The sequence below is a fragment of the Crocodylus siamensis genome, chromosome 10, assembly GCF_052110815.1.
Source record: "Crocodylus siamensis isolate JL-2025a chromosome 10, ASM5211081v1, whole genome shotgun sequence".
Classification (NCBI taxonomy): domain Eukaryota; kingdom Metazoa; phylum Chordata; order Crocodylia; family Crocodylidae; genus Crocodylus; species Crocodylus siamensis.
The window spans coordinates 49617630-49631758 of NC_143404.1; the positions used below are offsets into that span (position 1 = coordinate 49617630).

Below are 14129 nucleotides of genomic sequence, written 5' to 3' on the forward strand. Positions count from 1 at the left end.
ACACTTATAGAATGGGAAACTCCCTTCTTGAGAGCACGGAGGCAGAAAGGGATCTTGGAGTCATTACTGACTCCAAGATGAACATGGGCCGACAATGCAAGGTCACGGTTGGCAGGGCTAACCGGACCTTGTCGTGCATCCACAGGTGCTTCTCAAGTAGAGCCAGGGAGGTGATCTTCCCCCTCTATGCGACACTGGTCAAGCCACAGCTGGAGTACTGCGTCCAGTTCTGTGCGCCCCATTTCAGGAGGGATGTGGACAACATTGAAAGTGTCCAGAGGAGGGCCACCCACATGATCCAGGGACTACAGGGCAGACCCTACATTGAAAGACTGCGGGACCTAAACCTGTTCAGCCTTCACAAGAGAAGGCTGAGGGGGGACCTGGTGACTGTCTATAAACTCACTAGGGGGGACCAGAAGGGTTTAGGGGAGACGCTGTTTCCCCTAGCGCCCCCTGGCATGACAAGGAACAATGGACACAACTTATTAGAGAGTAGATTTAGATTAGACATCCACAAGAACTACTTCACAGTTAGGGCGGCTAGGAGCTGGAACCAACTTCCTAGGGAAGTGGTGCTGGCTCCTACCATGGGAATCTTTAAGAAGAGGCTTGATGACTACCTGGCTGGACTCATTTGAGTCCAGTCTTTTTCTCCTGCCTGGGCGGGGGGTCGGGCTTGAAGATCTGCAAGGTCCCTTCCGACCCGACTTCTGTGATTCTATGATTCTATGATCTTCCCGAGTACTGAGGTGAGGCTTACAGGCCTACAGTTACTTGGGTCTTCTTTCCTCCCTTTCTTAAAAATGGGGACTACGTTAGCTAGTTTCCAATCCCCCGGCACCTGGCCAGACTACCACAAATGCTCGTACAGCTAAGCCAAGGACTCTGCGATGACCTCTGCCAGCTCTTACATTAGCCAGTTGGGATGAAGACCCATCACAATAACGCAGATGTTTGGGATTTATAATATCACGTGAAGGAATGCAAGGAAAAAATAGATGTATGGGTTTTTAAATTGAGAGCAATAAACTGTTGAGTCTAAGTAAGCTGAACTGGTAAAGTGCAAATCTGGAGTTTTCCAGTTTGTAGCACTACAGAAAATATATCACTGAGGGGTATGCACAGGTGCCAGCCCCCTGGTAGGAGTGGGACAAAGCTGCAGCAAAGCATGTTCTCCAAGCAGGGAGTAATACAGCACTGTCTCTTAACTTTCCCTGCCTCTAGGAGTTCCTGTTAGTGAGGAGGATAGGTTCACTCAAACAGCTCTTGCTGTCATAACAATAGTTGATGGCGTGTCTGCAAGCCAGCTGCAGCAGCAAAAATTAAGAAGTAGGGATCCAGGTTTTATGCTTACCATGGAAAAATGTGGATTTTTTTCCTTTTAAGGAAAAGTGCAGATTTTCCCTCTTAAAGGAGCAAGATGTTTTTTCCCCTTTAAAAAAGAAAAATGCTTGAAACCATGGGTTTCCCCTTGCAGCCTGGCAGAGTTCCAGCCTGCAAGGGGCTGCTTGGGACTGGGGGGAGCAGGAGGAGGGCAATCAAGCAGGGGGTGCCATGTGCATGCACAGACATGGACATGGCAGCCAGGCAGCATGGAGAGCAGCTCCTGCAGCTCTATCCAAGTCAGATGGGGAGTGGGGGAGTGAAGGATACATTGTAGAAAGAGAAGGAGTTGTGCAGGGCTGGGGGCACCGCCCAGCCAGGCCAGTCCATGGGGCCTGAGGTGGGAATGCACAGCCACAGGGCCTGTGTGAGAAGTGTGACAGAGCCATGAGTGGCTAGTCCAGGGGCCGACAGGGGGCCAGATCCCCACTGCTACGCACACTTCCAGGGCAGGGGAGTGCATGGGGGGGCACATACCCCCCAGGTTTGTGCACAGGGTGGACCTGGAGGCAGACTGCCTGCTGTGAACTCAGGGCTACCTGCCCTGTTTCCCTTCCTGGGGGGGTCTCTGCAACCCAGCAGTCAGGACCCGACGCAGCAGGGCAGGGAAGCTCAGTGCTGCCACCAGGAGCCCTGCACCACCATGATGAGGCACCCTCTGCCTGCCTGGTCATAGTGATGCCAGTGGCATAGAGTTTTGCCCTCCACTGCTGCTGGGCAGGCAGGGGTCACTTGGTCATGGCGGCACAGGGCTACTGGCAGCAGCACCAAGCTTCCCTGCCCCACTCTGTCCTGCTGCACTGGGTCCCACCCCCTGGGCTGCAGAGGCACCTGCGGGAGGGTAGCAGGGCAGGGACCCCTAAGCCCACAGCCAGCAGCCTGTCTCCCGTTCCCCTTCCCAGGCTCAACTCTAGCCATGCTGCCTGCAGGGGAGGGGGAGCTGGGCTCCATGCTTTACTCCAGCTGCATCAGCCACCACCTCCCACGGGTCAAGAGTGAGGGGCACCAGCAGGACTGGGGGGTGGCGGACTGTGGGTTGGGGCATGAGGGCTATGGGTTGAGAGTGAGGGGCACTGGGATGGCCCAAGGATCTGTGGGTTGGGAGTGCAGGGCACCTATAGGGCTAGAGGGGCTGAGGGAGCTGTGGCTTGGGAGTGAAGGGTACCAGCAGTGCCAGGGGGCCTGTGGGTCAGGAGTAAGGGGCAATGTCATGGATGGGGCAAGGCACTGGTACATCAGGGCTGCTCAGCACCACAAAGCAGCATGGGGGCGGTTCTGAAAGCATTGCTGCCCCTGTCAAAACCCTAGCTTTTCCTAGGGGTCTGGCAATAGTGGTGTTTATTGCCATAGTAACATAGGGTGACTTTAATTACAGCGCATCAGAGCAGACTCACTTAATAGAGTCTTCTGGAGTATGGTAATCACCATGCTCCAGCATCATGTGTATCAGCATCCCCATGCTGAAAAATGGTGGCAGGGGTGCTGATACATGTGACATTCTGGGTGCTTTTAATTACAGCAGCTCTAAATGTCCCACGCTCACCCCCCCCCCCCCAACCCCACTCCTGGACCATGCGTATTAAACGCCTACAGCTACTACCAGAGATCCAGCAAGATCCAGCCTTGGCAGCCACGATGGCTGCTGTAATGTCTCGGATAGGTACCCTGAAAACTTGCCAGCTGCTCTCCCTTCCTCCCTCACCCTTGGCACGATGTTAAGTTTGGTGTGAAAAAGTTTTGTACAACAAAGAAGTTGTTGTTTGAAACAGCAACTTTTTGTCACGGATCTGCCATTTTTGTGGTGGATGTGCCTTTCTTTAGCACAGAAAACAGCAGTCAAAGTGTGGATGCACTTTTGTTGCACTAAAACCTGGAAGGACGTGGGCAGTGGGGTTCCGCAGGGCTCGGTCCTCGGGCCCGCGCTGTTCGACATCTTCATCAGTGATTTGGACGAGGGGGTAAAAAGCACCCTGTTCAAATTTGCTGATGGCACTAAGATGTGGAGGGACATGGGCACACTGGAAGGATGCAACAGGCTACAATCAGACCTAGACAAGTTACAAGGGTGGGCAGACGAAAATAGGATGGGTTTCAACACAGACAACTGCAAGGTGATGCACCTGGGGAGGAACAACCAGCACCATACCTACAGGTTAGGGAACTCCCCGCTTGTCAGCACGGAGGCAGAAAAGGATCTGGGGGTCATCATTGACTCCAAGATGAACATGGGCCGGCAGTTAGGAAGGCCAACCACACCTTGGTATGCATCCACAGGTGCATCTCGAGCAGGTCCAAAGAGGTGATCTTCCCCCTCTATCACTGGTCAGGCTGCAGCTGGAGTACTGTGTCCAGTTCTGGGCGCCACACTTCAAAAGGGATGTGGTCAGCATCGAGAGGGTCCAGAGGAGGGCCACTCGCATGATCAGGGGGCAGCAGGGCAGGCCCTATGAGGACAGGCTGCGGGACCTGAACCTGTTCAGCCTCCAAAAGAGAAGGCTGAGGGGGGAACTTGTGGCCTGTTATAAACTAGTCAGGGGGGATCAGCAGGCATTGGGGGAGTCACTGTTCCCCCGAGCACTCCCAGGAGTGGCCAGGAATAACGGTTACAAGCTGGCAGAGGGTAGGTTTAGGTGAGATATCAGGAGGCGCTACTTCATGGTCAGGGCGGCTAGGGTCTGGAACCAGCTTCCCAGAGAAGTGGTGCTAGCTCCTACCCTGGGTGTGTTTAAGAGGAGGTTAGATGCACATCTTGCTGGGGTTGTTTGACCCCAGTATTATTTCCTGCCATGGCAGGGGGTCGGACTAGATGATCTGCTCAGGTCCCTTCCGACCCTAGAAACTATGAAAACAACATATATATCACAAAAATATAACGTGTCAAAGACCTTACTTTGGGTACCTGCTGAAAAAAAGCATTTCTTAAAGGGGCAGAAATAGCCATAAATTCTGTCATTTTTAGGATGCTTTTTTTGTGTTATGCCTCTGTCCAAAGCTCTTTATCAGAATTAGGGTCGTCTTGTGCTGGATGTTCTACGGATACAAAATAGAGAAACTCTTCAGAGTAGGGACTAGGTTCTAAGGATTCTATCAGATGAACACCTTCAATATTCTTGTTGAAGGTTGGTTATGATACAGTCCAGTACCTTCCACTACCAGGTTGCATATCCTAGAATCCTCTTGTGGAAAAACTGGCAAGGACTGATGATTTGGAGACCAAAAGATGAAGATTCAGCTATGTTAAGTTTTAGACGAGCTGTATACCCTAAAGAAAGTAGACATTGCCAGTAGCTGTGCTGATTGATTCTTTTAGCCTCGGGTTAATTTAAACATATACTAAAATTTCACATTTTAATTTCTTCTCAGAAAAAAGAACTGATAACAATGGCAGGGTATATTTTGTCAATCACAACACACGTATCACACAGTGGGAAGATCCCAGAAGTCAAGGGTAAGAATTTTAATTTACATAATTTCACATGAAACTTTAATATACTTTTATAAGTATTATGTTAGCCAGGCTGAGAACTAGAAAGCATTTTCTGACTATGAGGATCAGTAAGCATTGGAACAAGCTACCCAGACAAGAATCTCCATCGAAATTTTCAAGATCAGGTTAGGCAGACTCTTGGCTTGGGATGGTTTAGTTAGGGGGGTGATCCTGCCTTGAGCAGGGGGCTGGAGTAGATGACCTCATGAGGTACCTTCCAGCCCTGCTTTCTTGTGAGGCTATGATTTCTGGCAACTAAGGATTGGATTATATCTTACTGCTCTCTGCAGTCTCTTCAGACAAGTTCACTTAAAAAGCATGCAGACTATTACAAGAGCATTGCTTAACAGCAACACCTTTTTACTGTTTAACACTGATAGAAATGGAAAAAAATCCCTATCTTTTAAAAATAAGAGGCCATTATGAACTTTATTGGGGGGTTGGAATTAATAAAAGGACTTTTTACTTTAATAGTTCTTCCTCTTGACTTCAAATGAGATGACATGAACAACCCTGGTATTTTTTATTACATCAAATTTAAAATGCAGTATCTGAGGTGAGGGGAGGAATTGCAGATCCGGCCAGCAGCCAGATGCCATTTCCCAGCAGCCCCTGCCCACATGGCTGGAGCCAGTCTCCGTGGAGACTGCAGCTGCACCTTCACTGTGATAGGGCAAGGCTGGGATTGCCACAGAGACTGGCCACAGCTGTGCTGGCAGGGCAGGGGGCTGCTTCCGAGCTTGCAATGGAGGCAGCTTGGTCCAGGGCCAGGGCAGAGCTGGTTTCTGGGAAGGGGCATGCAAGCAGCAGATTGAGGCTCTGCCCCAGCTTCTTGCCGTGGTAATAGTCTGGTCCCAAGCCAGGACAAAGTCACGATCTGCTTGCGCACCCCTGCCCGGAGCATGGAGGCTGCAGATCGTAGCTCTGCCCTGCCCCAGACGAAGTTGCCCCCACTGCAAGATCCCAGCAGCTCTGGAGCAGCCACAGCAGTACCCTGCCAGTGTGGCTGGGGCCGGTCTCCATGGCAACCCCAGCCTTGCACTGTGTGCAGGTGTGGCTGGGGTCTCCATGGAGACCAGCCCCAGCCTTAGGGCAGGGGCTGCTGGAATATGGAGTCCACTGCTGGCTAGATCTGGCCCGTGCGCCACATATTGCTTGCCCATGATCTGAGGCCATCTTAAATTTATAAAGGATTGGTATAAAATTTAACAGTATTATTTTGCTATTTCTAAGTTACTTTTATCATTTCTTGGTCATTTTCACAAAGTTCAGCATAATCTGCCTTTTGAATGTGGACTCTGATTTGTTATATCTTTCACCTTTCTGATGATGATAATATGAGTAGTAGCAAATTCTGTTTAATAATTGTGATTTTTTTTTTAAACCTAAATTTCATTCACTGTCATACAGAACTCTTCAATTTGGGGAGAGAAAATAGCTGCAAAACTGATGAGGTAGTCTCTGACCTTATAATCAGAGAGATAATGACAGTAGTGCTTGGGGCAGAGTAGCTCCTGGGTGCTGGTGCTGGTGCTGGTGCTGGCTTCAGTGGTATGGCCAGCCAGCAGTAGCAATGACTATTTTTCTCTTCCCCTTTTCACCCCCCCACAAGTCAGCACCTAGTGTGCTACCCAGCTTTACCTCAGTTACACTAGTGCTGATAGTGGTATCTGGCTTTAGAACGGAAGATTCAAACCAGACAGAATAAAAATCAAACAAAAATTCCTCTTGGAAACTTCCAGAACTTTTCTAGCATTCTTCCTAATTTCTGTTGTCCTTTCATGTGCTATTTTAATAGCATGCATTAACTTGATTACTTTGTATTTTCTTGTGCCCCATAGTCAGTTAAATGAGAAGCCCTTACCAGAAGGCTGGGAAATGAGATTTACAGTAGATGGCATTCCATATTTTGTGGATCACAATAGAAGAACTACAACATACATAGATCCCCGCACTGGAAAGTCTGCTTTGTAAGTGTTTTTGCTTGTTTAGATGGTTGGTTTGTTTTGGGTTTATGGTTCTTTTCTTTTTTTTTAAGAAAACATACATTGGGTTTTTAATAAATAGCTCTTAAAATGTTTTGCAAATTTATGTCAGAAAGTTTAAAATCCTTCCAGCCAAGCAGTAAGAGGAACATTCTCTCTCTCTCTCTCTCTCTCTCTCTCTCTCTCTCTCTCTCTCTCTCTCTCTCACTTTATTTAAGTTACTCACAGATTTTCTTTTAAAAAGCAAACTATGGCTTTTTCCAAGCAAACACCTCCTGTTAGAAAATGGTTTTGCTTTGCCTACCAGATAAACGAAATGACAAAATAGATCAGGGGTTGACAACCCCTGTGAACCATTTTATATGGCCTGCAGTCGTAAGGTTTCAGTGGCATTCAGCAGCAAGGGATTTTGGCAGCAGGCACTTTCTTCTGCCACCATGGGGACAAGCCTTGGCTGTGGGTTCTGTCCCTGTGCCACTGTAGGGAAAATTGGCAGGAGTGGCTGGGTCCCAGTGCCTGCCTGTCTCTGGCCCAAACTAACTCAATCCAGCCTGTGGCTTTAAAAGGCTACTGAGCACTGGCATAGGTGTAAGAGTTTGCAAGCAGTGGTATCATGAGTTTCAGAAATATTTTCATAGCTTATTTTTTCTTCCTGGTTCCAGAGACAATGGACCCCAGATAGCCTATGTGCGCGACTTCAAGGCAAAGGTCCAATATTTCCGATTTTGGTGTCAGGTAAAGAAAATATTTCACATTAAAAATGTTAAGAATGCATTCAGTAAAGCTTCAGTCAAATAGTGACAGTGAAAGCACTTAGAACATGGATTAAAGTGATTTAAGTTAATAAAGTCTAAATGTATAATTAATACAGACTATCATGAGTTTTTAAAATTAAGTTTAAACTACTTCTGTATTGCTTTTAAAGTTTTTTAAAACAAAGAAGGTACACTTTTCATTGATGTTTTGTACAAGTAATAGCTTTCAAAACTGATCAAGGGAAATTTATCTTATTTCTTTCTGCTGTTAATTCTGAGAAGTGTATACAAAGACTAATATAGTGGATTTAAGTTAAGATAAGTAAGATGCAATTTTATCTGTGATAACATACCTATAAAGTATAAAGTCCAGAAGCTTCAAAAAAATCTATATATTTTGATTTGTTTTTGAAACATCAATCATGTACTATGGGACAAGATGGTATAGTCTCATTCTGATGCACCTTCTTGATTTTCAAAACCTCCTATGTGTTAAGAGAACAAAATACCTTGGTCTTTAGCATATGATCAAAAACTTCTTAGGCCCAAAGCATAAAATGAGTTAAGAGCCTTTGAGAACTAGCAGAGATACTGCATCAATTATTTGGTGGTTTGTATTTTATGAGGAAGATAAATGTAATATAAATGTGGTGCAAAACTCTCAATTTTTAATAAAATTTGGGTAGGGAGTTTCTCTTATTGAGACGTAATTCTTGATTTGCAGGAGGTAATAATATGTTATGTCATTGGAACCAGTTCAGAACTGTCATATGAGATCCTGTGGGCTTTACTGTAGCCATGAATAACAAATTGCTCCTAGGAAAAAGTTGAAAATCCAAACCTGCTGTTTATTGTCTTTTCTAGCCTAGTGAGATGACCGTGTCCCTTTTACAATTTCCAGTTACTTTGTTGAATGTTGTTTAAAACAGTGATTTAAAACAACGTGTATTTCATGTTTGAAACATTTGTGCATTTCAGCAACTGGCTATGCCACAACACATAAAGATTACAGTGAGCAGAAAGACTTTATTTGAGGATTCGTTTCAGCAGGTATTGTATTATTAAGCCAGGTTGGTTTATTCATTGTATGAAGCTGAATAGAGAAGATATTTTGAACATTATAGCTGAAATTGAATAGCTGCCTTGAGTTTTTCTGATAACCAGTTAAAGAAGGTAAAATGATACAGACAAAAATATTAGTTCTTGTAATACTAAGACCCCAACTCCATGTGATGCCCAACAACTAGGGAGACAACAGATCAATGCCATCACATATCACCTGCACACATTGTTCGTCAACAACTTTATTCAAAGTGGAGATGGTTTCGGGGGAGCTCCAAAAAAACCAGGGAGCAGCCACAAATATTAGTTCTTTCCATACTTATACACCTTGGCTTATGCTCATTAACATTTACCCAACTTTGTCCCTCCTTTGTTCTACCCTTAGTCCTTCCCATTTTAAACTCCGCCTCTGTTTACTGTTTACTTCAGTAGCATGGAATTACCTATGCATTTCATATATTTACATGTCTTTTTGTTATGAGTGCATGCCTAAGACTCTGACCTCTTCTTCTTTTGGTCACTTGCAGTTTCTTGCTGATTTTTTCACCGTCCCCAAGGTCTTGCTTCTGCTTTATCTCCTAACAGTAGCTGGTGGTTTGCCTCCTGTTCTTTTTACATCATGAGCTATATATCTTACAACAGTACTACATTGTTAGGGAAATGCTTGCCTAAGCATTTTGCACGGTTACTTTTAACATACCATTCTGCCTTGTGGTTAGCAGCTTTGCTAGGCCACAGGTGATAGCCTTTTATTCAGCTGCAAATCCAATGCTACCCAAGATTCAAATACTGTCACCCTAACACTATGCAGGTAAAAGCATGGTCATTTTTCCTCTGCAAAGAAGCTGTTAGCTTGTGGAAGTGGTACATTCAACACCATATTACATCAATGGCTGTGTATTTATGGGGCTTGCACAATGTCCTGAAAGATCAACTCAGCTGTTAATCTGTGAACAAGTAGACTGTAAAGAACTAAATCCTGCAAGGCATCTTTTGCAGGTAGGGATGTCAAAGAATTAGATATATTTGCAGCTGACTAAAACAAGAAATTAATGTCTTCTAGAGGAAGTTTGAGTCCAGGTTTACTCTTGGTTGCCATCTTCATCTTCTGGACACAAGGTAGATTACTGGCTAGATTACTAGATGTTCATGCTCCCGTAAATTCCAAGGATTGTGAGGAAACTTGGGCAAGTTTCAGCATTAACTATCATGCTAGTCCAAGCTTGGCCCAGAAGGTTCTGATGTTTCAAACTAATAAACCTGTTAATGCTTCCTTTGATTATAATTCCATTCTACCTGATATGATTTTGCAAAATGAGGGTCAGATTTTGTTCTGATAGTTTAGTTACATAGGATAGTTAACCAGACAACATACACAGTGCTACCAAAAGATGCACTTCAGTGAAAGTCTTGAACAGAAAAGTGCAGTGGTGCTTGACCTACTCCCTGTGAGCTGGAGCCAGCCCACTGAACCAGTCATCTGGTCTGTGGGGCTTCCCATGGATCCAGAAATCTTGTTGTGGGTGAGCAGTGGCAGCATCAATTGCTGCATTTCTGGTGGCAATTAACATTGCCACCACTTCCCTGCTGCCAAATTTCTAGACCAAGGGCAAACCCCAGTAACTGAATGAGGGGTCTTTTTTTGAGGGGCAAGGTGCAAAAATAACCACCATTGCACCACTGCCATTAGCATGGTTGCAGCCAATGCTGCCCCATGCATTGAGGTTGTCCTGGTCATGGGCAACCTTGCTATGCCTCTGGGGAGCTACATAGGCCAGATCAGTCTTTGGGGTCAGTCTGACTGCAGACTCACGCCAACACTGACCTGATCCAGCCAGCTCTGTGCCAGTCATCCAGCCCATGGGGCCAGATGGATTGGGCACCACTGACTAAATACATAACTAAAGAGCCATTCTTAGACAAATCAGTACAACAAAATGGAGAGTTCTCTCTTTAGACAACACAATGTTGCCTGTCTCCCTTGGAATCCCCAGTACTTGCTAATCCAAAAGCAGGAGTGGGCAGTTGTTTGGGCTGGAGGGCCACTTAACGAGTTTAGTGTGCTGTTAAGGACTGCGCACACTCCCACAGCCAGGCCAGGTCTAATGTCAGAGCAGCAGCAGGAGCATAAGCCCATCTGCTCCCCCGCCCTCCTGGACTTGGTCTCTGCTGGTGCTGTGGAAAATACTGGACAGAAACAGCCTCATCAAGAACCCCATGGCAGCCAGAGCCACCCAGGTTAGAATGTGGATCACCTACAGCATGCCATATGATGCCAGGCAGGCAGGCGGAGCTGCTTCTGCCAAGTGCCTCCTGTGGCACCTGGAAAATTCAGTCTAGCCCCACAGACTCTGGGCAGCACCCACCAGCACAGGCCAGGATCCAAACACAACTTGCTCAAGGCCTGTAGGGCTGGACTTCATCTCCCAGGTGCGGGACACTGGGCTGAAGCAGCCCTGCCTGCCCACCTGGCACTGTATAGTGGACCCTGCTCTCTGCTAGTGCTGCACAGTGCTGGGCAGGCAGATGGAGCTGCTTCTGCCTAGCATCCTCCACAACGCCTGGGAGATGGAGTCCACCCCTACAGGCCCTGGGCAGGCCAGACTGCATCTCCCAGGTGGCCAGATGGGCCAGGCTGCTTCCACCCAGCATTCCCTGCGGTGCCAGCCAAGGCCAAAGCCACTGCCTGCCAGCAGAGGCCAGGGCCTGAGCACACCTCACCCAGAGCTTGCTCTGCAGGATTGCCACCTGCTGGCAAATCAGATAAAATCAATTTTATGATGGCAGAAGACTTGAGACCCTCTGGGTTAAAATCCATGGGGAACATGGCACAGGGGATACCAGGGTGTGGGAGTCTACTACAGACCCCTTACCCAGGGTCAAGACCTTGACCAGGAGTTTGCCAGGGAATTGGCTGAGACCACACGCTCCCCAGTGTATGGTTGTCATGGGAGACTTTAACTACCCAGACATCTGGGAGGACCACTCAGCCAAATCCAAGTGGTTGCAAACCTTTCTTTCGTGCATAGATGACCCCTATCTGAAGCAGGAAGTCTACAGGCCAACAAGAGGTAAAGCGCTGCTCGACCTGGTACTGGCAACCGGGGATGACCTAATCAGTGACCTAATGATCGAAGGGAAGCTAGGTGACAGTGACCACGAGCTGATCACCTTCACCATCTGCCGTAAAGCTGGCAAGTCAGTCAGTAATACAGAAGTCCTCGACTTCAGGAAAGCTGACTTTGACAAGCTAAGAAGGCTTGTCAGTGAGGCCCTAAAGGGCCACAACCCAAAGGGGAGAGGAGTTCAGGACGAGTGGTTGCTCCTCAAGGGAGCAATCCTGGATGTGCAAGCAGTCTATCTCATCTCGAAGGAAAGGCAGCAGAAGGGCACAGCACCACCCTTGGGTATCCAGGGAACTAGCGGACCTCCTGCATCTTAAAAGGAAGACCTACAAAGGGTGGAGGACTGGAACCACCACCAAGGAGGAATACTCTGCTCTGGTCCAGACCTGCAGAGAGCAAACCATGAAAGCGAAGGCTACGGTGAAACTCCAGCTAGCTATAAATATCAAGGACAATAAGAAGTCCTTTTTTAGATATGTGGGGAGCCGGAGGAAAATCAAGGGCAATATTGGACCTCTGCTGAACCAGGTGAGACAACTGACAACCGACCCCCATGAAAAAGCAAACTTGCTAAGTGGGTACTTTGCATCAGTTTTTCACCAGTCGCATGGGACACCCCTGCCCACTGTGGGTCATGGATGCCCGGGTGAGGGAGATTCCTTACGCTCCATCAAAGCTGACCTAATGAGGGAACACCTTGAGAGGCTGGATACCTTCAAGTCAGCCGGCCCTGACAGTTTACACCTAAGGGTACTGAAGGAGCTGGCTACCTTCATAGCTCAGCCCCTGGCACAGATCTTTGAGAACTCCTGACTCTCTGGTGAAGTGCCCGAAGATTGGAAGAAGGCCAATGTCATGCTTATCTTCAAGAAAGGGAGGAAAGTGGATCTGGCAAACCAGCAGCACACTTATAGAATGGGAAACTCCCTTTTTGAGAGCATGGAGGCAGAAAGGGATCTTGGAGTCATTACTGGCTCTATGATGAACATGGGCCAACAATGTGAGGTCACGGTTGGCAGGGCTAACCGGACCTTGTCGTGCATCCACAGGTGCATCTCAAGTAGAGCCAGGGAGGTGATCCTCCCCCTCTGTGCGATGCTGGTCAGGCCACAGCTGGAGTACTGCGTCCAGTTCTGTGCACCCCATTTCAGGAGGGATGTGGACAACATTGAGAGGGTCCAGAGAAGGGCCACCCACATGATCCGGGGACTACAGGGCAGACCCTACAATGAAAGACTGTGGGACCTAAACCTGTTCAGCCTTCACAAGAGAAGGCTGAGGGGGGACCTTGTGACTGTCTATAAACTCACTAGGGGGGACCAGAAGGGTTTAGGGAAGACACTGTTTCCCCTAGCGCCCCCTGGCATGACAAGGAACAATGGACACAAATTTTTGGAGAGTAGATTTAGATTAGACATCCACAAGAACTACTTCACAGTTAGGGCGGCTAGGAGCTGGAACCAACTTCCAAGGGAAGTGGTCCTGGCTTCTACCCTGGGGGTCTTTAAGAAGAGGCTTGATGCCTACCTGGCTGGAGTCATTTGAGTCCAGTTTTTGGTTTTTGGGGGTTGTTTTGGTTTTGTTTTGTTTTTTCTCCCGCCCAGGCGGGGGGTCGGACTTGAAGATCTACAAGGTCCCTTCCGACCCGACTTCTATGATTCTATGAGATTCTGCTGTTGCCAAGCGTGTTCCCAACTCCATCCCATAACCTGCAGGCAGATCAACTCGAAATCTCTCCAATTAAGTGAGGAAAGCCATCAAGCAAATGAAGAATTACAAGGCATCTGGAGCAGAAGGAAACCATGCAGAAATCTTTAAGCAGGGAGGAGAGGAGCTCACATCACAGTTTCATGCCCTCATCTTAAGGGTCTGGAATGATGAGGAAATTCTAGATGACCTGAGGGATGCCATGATTGTGACAATCTTCAAGAAAGGACACAAGTCTGACTGGAAACTACGGAGGGGGATCCCCTTGCTGTGCACCATAGGAAAGATCATTGGAAGAACCCTCATGAACTATCTCCTTTCACTTGCTAAAGTGCTCCTCCCAGAATCTCAATGTGGGTTTTAGGGCATCCAGAGGCACAAATGACATGATTTTCATAGTTCACCAGCTACAGGCAAATTGCCGGGAACAACATACACCTCTGTACATGGCCGTCTTTGATCTCACAAAAGCTTTAGCATCTGTCAACCGAGCAGTAGCCTTCTGAAGTATGGGTACCCACTGAAATTTGTTGCCATTTCTGCCTGCTCCATGAGGATATGGGTGGTGGTTCTCAGTAATGAATCTATCACAGTTCCTTTTGAGATTAAGCAAGGCTGCATC

At 47.4% G+C, this 14129-nt stretch overlaps 1 protein-coding gene across 1 annotated transcript in view; it reads left to right on the forward strand.

The window, feature by feature from the left end:
- ITCH (itchy E3 ubiquitin protein ligase) overlaps positions 1-14129 on the forward strand; it is a 136930-nt gene that overhangs the window by 95493 nt on the left and 27308 nt on the right. The window contains exons 13-16 of the mRNA XM_090020495.1: positions 4750-4834; positions 6715-6843; positions 7521-7593; positions 8592-8663. Of these exons, the coding sequence (XP_089876621.1) occupies positions 4750-4834; positions 6715-6843; positions 7521-7593; positions 8592-8663 (359 nt within the window). The remainder of the gene's footprint in view (positions 1-4749; positions 4835-6714; positions 6844-7520; positions 7594-8591; positions 8664-14129) is intronic.